This window comes from Rhipicephalus microplus, chromosome 1 (assembly GCF_043290135.1).
Source record: "Rhipicephalus microplus isolate Deutch F79 chromosome 1, USDA_Rmic, whole genome shotgun sequence".
In the NCBI taxonomy this organism is placed as follows: domain Eukaryota; kingdom Metazoa; phylum Arthropoda; class Arachnida; order Ixodida; family Ixodidae; genus Rhipicephalus; species Rhipicephalus microplus.
The window spans coordinates 108,528,437-108,535,563 of record NC_134700.1 but is presented as its reverse complement, the minus strand read 5'-3'; the positions used below and the strand labels follow the sequence as shown (position 1 = coordinate 108,535,563).

Here is a 7,127-nt window from a genome sequence, read left to right as displayed (position 1 = left end):
ACGTATGTCGCCAGTTTTATTGTGCTGCCGGAATGCTCAAGAGACTTGATTATCGGCATGGATTTCTTACGAGCTAATGGCGCTGTAATTAACTTGCGAGAATCTTCCGTCTCATTCTCGACTAGGCACGCGATTGCTACCTTTGAAACGGAAGAAAACGTATATGACCTTTGTATTGCAGATGATGGCGTCATGGTGCCGCCAAGATCGAGCATATCTGTCGCAGTAAACAACAAAGCATTCAGCGAATTCGAAGGATTTGCTGACAACAACACTGCCTTACTACTCCAAAAAGGGATCTGCATGACACGAGGCCTTGTTAAGTTACGTGACGGATGTGCAAACGTTCTACTCACAAACTTTGGAAATGAGGTGCAGCATGTTGCAAAAGGAACCGTCATCGCCAGTCTGAATGATTTCGTCCAGGTTACGGAGCTGCGAACTTTTGAAACCAATGATTCTGATTTCGAAGACGTGGAGTCTGTCCTTGCAGCCATCGACATCGAGCCAGGCCTACTACCGAGCGAAAAAGAGCAAATAGAGGGTCTTTTAAGGGAATTCGCCGAATGTTTCTCGTTGTCATCTAAGGTTCGACGCACTCCTGTCACCAAACATCGCATCATTGTCGACGAGTCAGTGAGGCCAATACACCAGCATCCCTACCGAGTGTCACCAAAAGAAAGAGAAGCTATTGGTAATCAGGTTAAAGAAATGCTCAAAGACGATGTAGTCCAGCCTTCATCAAGTCCATGGGCGTCACCTGTTGTTCTTGTGAAAAAAAAAGACCAAACCTTACGTTTCTGTGTTGATTATCGAAAGCTGAATGCCGTCACCAAACGGGATGTTTATCCTCTGCCGAGAATTGATGACACTCTGGATAGGCTGTGAAATGCCAGGTATTTTTCCTCATTGGATCTTAAAAGTTGGTATTGGCAGATAGAAGTTGACGAAAGAGATCGCGAAAAGACAGCGTTTGTGACACCTGACGGTTTATACGAGTTCAAGGTACTCCCTTTTGGCCTTTGTTCAGCACCCGCCACATTCCAACGGATGATGGACACAGTGCTCTGTGGTCTTAAATGGCAGTCATGTCTGGTTTATCTCGACGATGTTGTAGTTTTCTCTGCTACCTTTGACCAACATTTGGAAAGGCTCCGGGCCGTGCTCACTGCGATCAAATCAGCGGACTTGACGATAAAACCACAGAAATGTCATTTCGGCTTCCGTGAGCTCCTTTTTCTCGGCCATGTCATCAGTGCAGAAGGCGTCCGCCCAGACCCTGCAAAAACTGAGGCCGTAGCAAGATTTCCGAAGCCAACAGACAAAAAGGCTGTTAGGCGATTTTTAGGTCTCTGCGCCTATTATCGACGATTCGTTAAAAAATTTTCACAAATTGCTGAACCACTGACACGGCTGACAAAAGAGGAAATGCCTTTCGTATGGCTTGCCGAACAAGAGGATGCCTTCAATGAACTACGAAAGTGCCTTCAAAGCCATCCTGTTCTGGCGCATTTTGACGAGGAAGCGGAAACCGATATCCACACAGATGCAAGCAATTTAGGTCTTGGGGCCGTGCTCATCCAATGGCAAAACGGACAAGAACGAGTCATTGCGTATGCCAGTCGCACTCTTTCGAAAGCTGAGGTGAACTACTCAGCGACCGAGAAAGAATGCCTTGCCGTGGTATGGGCTATCAGCAAGTTTCGACCATATTTATATGGTAGGCCTTTTCGGGCTATAAGCGACCATCATTCGCTATGCTGGCTTGCTAATCTCAAGGACCCATGTGGACGGCTTGCACGATGGAGCTTGCGATTACAGGAGTATGATATCACGCTTGTGTACAAGTCAGGTCGCAAGCACAGTGATGCGGGCTGCTTGTCACGTGCTCCGATTCAACCTGCTGCTTCTGCTTCCACCGAGGGTGGTGAAGATTTTATTTTCTTGGGAGCTGTGACACCATCAGAGATGGCACTTCAGCAGCGATCCGACCCTGAGATACTCCTCTTGATCAAGTACCTACAAGGACAGTCTGTCGATGTTCCACGACCTTTTGTCCGCGGCTTGTCAGCGTTTGTCCTACGAAACAACATCCTGTATAAAAGGAACTTTGACAACAATACAGCGACATTCCTGCTTGTCGTCCCTTCACCTCTGCGACCAGAGATTTTGGAGGCTTGCCACGACGATCCATCAGCTGGACACTTAGGAGTAAGCAGAACGTTAGCACGCATCCGCACTAAATACTACTGGCCGAAGTTGCTTAGCTCTGTATGACACTATGTCAGAACCTGCCGGGACTGCCAAAGACGTAAAACGCCACCGCTAAAACCAGCAGGTCTCCTTCAACCGATAGAACCACCAGAAGCCCCATTCACACAAGTGGGAATGGACTTACTGGGCCCATTTCCTACGTCGTCATCGGGAAAACGGTGGATAATAGTTGCCACCGACTATTTAACCAGATATGCCGAGACAGCTACTCTTGTTAAAGGATCAGCCGTTGAAGTAGCCGAATTCTTCGTCTCCAACATAGTACTGCGGCACGGAGCTCCAAAAGCGTTGATCACGGACCGAGGGACTGCATTTACGGCCGACCTGATGAAATGTATCATGAAATTGACGCACACCAGTCATAGAAAAACGACGGCATATCATCCTCAAGCAAATGGTCTTACGGAACGACTGAACAGAACGCTGGCTGATATGTTGTCAATGTACGTTGATATAGAACACCGTACTTGGGATAAAATATTACCCTATGCAACATTCGCCTATAACACTGCGATGCAAGAGACAACACGGATGACGCCATTCCAACTTGTTTTTGGCCGGACGGTAACGACACCTTTAGATGCAATGTTACCTATTGACGAGACGCCCGAGAATTACTATGACGTTCACGACTACATACAAAGAGCAGAAGAAGCCAGACAGCTGGCACGATATCGCATTCTCCAACAGCAGAAAACCGACAAGCATCGATGCAATCTGCGAAGAAGAGACGTCCAGTACGCACCAGGAGACAGAGTATGGGTGTGGATTCCTGTACGAATACGTGGCCTGTCAGAAAAACTGCTTCGCCGCTATTTCGGTCCGTACAGAGTGCTCCGTCGCGTCGGCTCGCTCAACTATGAAGTTATGCCAGAGGGACAGGATATTCAATCCCGACGGCGGCATCGCACGGAAACTGTGCATGTCGTCAGGATGAAACCATATCACAACAGGCAATGAAACGCTGAAGATACAACGTTCTTTGACGTTAACGACATCCCCGACGAGGGTTTGTGAATGACTGCCATGCGACCAGTTTGACACAAGCATCGGGACGATGCACACTGGAAAGGGGGGCAATGACACATTGTGACTTCAAATTACGCACGCTAGCAAATACTTGTGCCTTCTAGTAGATTTGCGACGCACGAGCCTGTGGGACCCAGCTGCGCGCGAACCGTGTTGGGAAAAAAGACGAACGTAGAAGAGGAAGCAGAAGGGAATCCTCGAGACAATCTAGCTGTGCTATTATTCTCGGGCACAAGTTCGCCCAGCGTACGTTAGCGTATTAAAAGAGTTTATTGAAGAGTGCGTTACAATATCACTAATGCGAAGATGACAGGCATGTAAAAAGTAAGATGGGAGCTAACAAAAATTTTGATTTTGATAATGAAAACTATAGGGAAAACAAGGGAAATAAAAGTGAACATATCCAAAGTTGATAACAGCAGCATGTCTTTTTTTCCTTTCTGCTTGTCTCATAGTTTCTACACTTTATTGAAAGGTAGCAGGTTCTTGAACAATCGAATAAATATGCATTGTGGACACCTCTACGTTGAGGACTACAGCAAATTTGGATATGCGAGTGCAGCAAAGCAATTCAGGTGTCCCCATCAGTTGATTCAACACACACAACAGCACTGCAAATAGCAGCTGCCGAGTTAGGGTGCACGATGGCAGCACTGGTCAACACCACACGGAAGGGCAAGTGTGCCGGTTATTGCCCCTTCTGACATGATGATCAGCTGAAGACGTATAAACAAAATCATCAAAGCATGAAGAAACCAAAGTTTACGAACAGCCTGCAGATCAACTGCGAATGTCAACACGGGGTGCAATAGTCGCCCTTGACACTTCGGGGCAGCAATAGAAATCCCAGGCTCTTCTTTAAGGCACACCATGGAACTAAATGCTTTAAGTCAGGTGCAATCACTGATACCACTGGATGAAGTGAGCGGCAGAAAATGAGTGAATTATACACTAAATATTATTGCAGTTTGTTTTGTTTACAAACATTTTAAGTTGCAGTAACTTGCTTAGCCAACCATTCAAGTGAAATGGCCCTTAGAACAAAAATGTTCAGACGTCCAAAGCACACTGTAAATGCATTTCTTGTAGTTATGACAAGTTGTGAATTGTGAATCAGCATTAGTTACCCAGGACAGCTTCAAGAGGTTGATTGGTTGCACTATGTAGCAGCCTTTTTTGCAGACAAGCATTTATTGTAGTGTTGGCCACAAAGGTTGTCAGGATCTCGAGCATGTGGCCGAGCGGCGAAAGACTGAATCGCTGCATCACCTACTGTGATGCGGCGGATGTTGAGGCGATTAGAGACAGCGCGTTTAGCCAATGTGCTGTTGCCGGATCTTATCGTGGAGGCTGCGACTGATATCCTCAACACCCACTGTGTCATGGAAGGAGACGCAGCGATGCAGTTCGCACAAGCTTTTGCTGCCGACAGTATGTTGAACATATGAAAATTATCTTATAAGCGCATGTGTGCCTTCAGACCAACAACAGGTACCCTTCCTTTCTCTCAGTTTGATACATTGTTTTACATCAGGCAATGCTTTTACGTTACAGCCATCTTTCACCAGGGACTGCAGAAACTGGCAAAAATAAACAATCATAATCACACTAAGCCTCAATTTGATGCTTGCTTGCAACAGTGTGCATGCAATTGGGCTGCTCGATTCTCAAACCTACAGATCAACAAACCTACAATCCTACATTAGGGCTGCCTGATTCTCAAACCTACCCTGAACAGAGGTCAACCTACAGCACGATTGGGGGTCAGTTGCAGACAATACTTAATAAACTATGTGAATAGAATCATGAACATAACTGCGAAGGCCTTAACAATCATTTACAGAGGTACAGCACACATTAAACTGATCCTGTGAAGTGTTACCCCTCGGCTACTTGACTACTCTCTTTGAAAACGCGCCCCGCGACGGTGGTCTAGTGGCTAAGGTACTCTGCTGCTGACCCGCAGGTTGCGGGACCGAATCCCAGCTGCGGCAGCTGCATTTCCGGTGGAGGCGGAAATGTTGTAGGCCCGTGTGCTCAGATTTGGGTGCACGTTAAAAAACCCTAGGTGTCGGAAATTTTCGGAGCCCTCCACTACAGTGTCTCTCATAATCATATGGTGGTTTTGGGACAATAAACCCCACATATCAATCAATTATTTTCTGAAAACGCACTATAAGTGGGACACAGGCACGTGCACGGTAAACACAGAGAAGTGAAGATGCTTCTCTCTTTTATTATTGAAGCTCCTTTTTCCACCTCTGTTCGTCGGCCTCGGCAAACTGCCTGTGCGAGCGCTTGACCGCTTTCTTGGGTTTGTACTTGACCACCTTCTTCTGCTGCTTGCGCGTCTCGATCACGTTTCGACGCTGCAGGCTCTTGTATCGGTCCTCGAGCACGTTCACCTCGGGCCGCAGCTCGCGCAAGGACTCGCGCAATTCACTGGACAGCTTGAGCGGCAAGTCCGGTTCCTCATACTTGTAGGCGCTCAGTCGCCGCGCGTTGTACAGCTTGTCGACCTCGCGCTGCTGGCGGCGCTTCTGACGCGCCTCGGACAGCTCGGCGTTGCGCCGGAGCTGCGCCTTCAGCGTCCGGATGCGGTACACGTCGTTGGCCAACACGCGGGCCTGCTTGCGCTCCTTAGCCTCCCGACGCAACTTCTTTTGCTCGGCGGCACGACGTCTCTGCTGCCGGGTCTTACGAACGGCGGTTGGCGCTGGCAAAGCGACTTCGACGTTCGCTTCACAGTCCACGGTTTTCTGCTCACTCTCCTGCTCGTCCTCCTCCTGGTCGTACAGTCCCTGGGACATCTCGGCGAGTCGGTCCTGCTCGGTGGGCCAGTCCCGCTTGTTCGGCATCGCCAGGCAGCGGTCGAGGCGACGTTCCTCGTTCAACTTCCGCTGCTCAACCTCCACCGCTCGCCGCAGGAGGTCCTGGTGGTCTGCGTACGATGGGTTGTACGAAGTCCCCGGGTGCGGCGGCTCCACGGCGGGCAGCAGCGACGGCTTTTGATGCCTGTGCGACGGCACGCGGTAGTTCACCGCGTCAGCCGCTGTCGGCGTCGATTCTCCGCCGTCTTCGTTGCCCCAGAGGTCGCTAAGGCCCGTCAAGTCGAACCGGCTCGTGACGACTTTAGCCTTTCGCGCAACGCTCCGCAGTCGATCTACGGCGCCTTGTTCGAGACGCTTGGCGAGGCGCTGCCTCTGTGCTTCGCGAACTCCGGCAGGCTTACGAGCGTCGGGGTACCGTACCCGGCGCGGTTTCACGGGTGCTTTTACCTTGGAGCTCGACTCGAGGTTTTTGAAGCACTTCAGCTTGCGGTTACGGCGCAGCTTCTTGCTCGCAGCGCTAGCGGCAGCCGAGCTCTTAGCCGTCACGGGCAGCTTGTCCACGAAGAACAGCTGATCGTCTGGCTTACTGGAAATGGAACCACCGATCCGCTCATCGAAGCGCTGTTCTTCCAGAAATTCTTCGACATCGTTGACGTCACAATGTTTTTTCCACGCTTTCTTGCGGTTTTTACTCACGCCGAGACGCTTACGCTTCGTGGTCGCTGCCATTTTGACAAGAAAAGGAAAGTTGGATTGGAACTGTCTGCGACTCGAAATTTCACTAGACTGTGATGGTTGCCAGTTGGTGCAGCAGATGATGTCTATATCTGGTCGTTCTTGTCTAAATTTGTCTAAATTGACGCAAATTTGCATTAAAAGGTACTCTTCTGGAAAAACATTCGGCTACAGGCTGCATGCCACCAATAACGGAAGTCTGGCTTAAGGTGCCTCGATGCCAGCTGCATTCCTTTTGGCCTTCGCTTTCCACGTTAT

At 49.3% G+C, this 7,127-nt stretch overlaps 1 protein-coding gene across 1 annotated transcript; it reads right to left on the bottom strand.

The window, feature by feature from the left end:
* Positions 1–5,498: 5,498 nt before the first annotated feature.
* Positions 5,499–6,886, bottom strand: LOC119178363 (ribosome biogenesis protein NOP53). Its single transcript, XM_037429561.2, has one exon. It carries the CDS (start codon positions 6,861–6,863, stop codon positions 5,541–5,543), a length of 1,323 nt encoding a protein of 440 aa, XP_037285458.2. The 5' UTR covers positions 6,864–6,886; the 3' UTR covers positions 5,499–5,540.
* Positions 6,887–7,127: the final 241 nt, after the last annotated feature.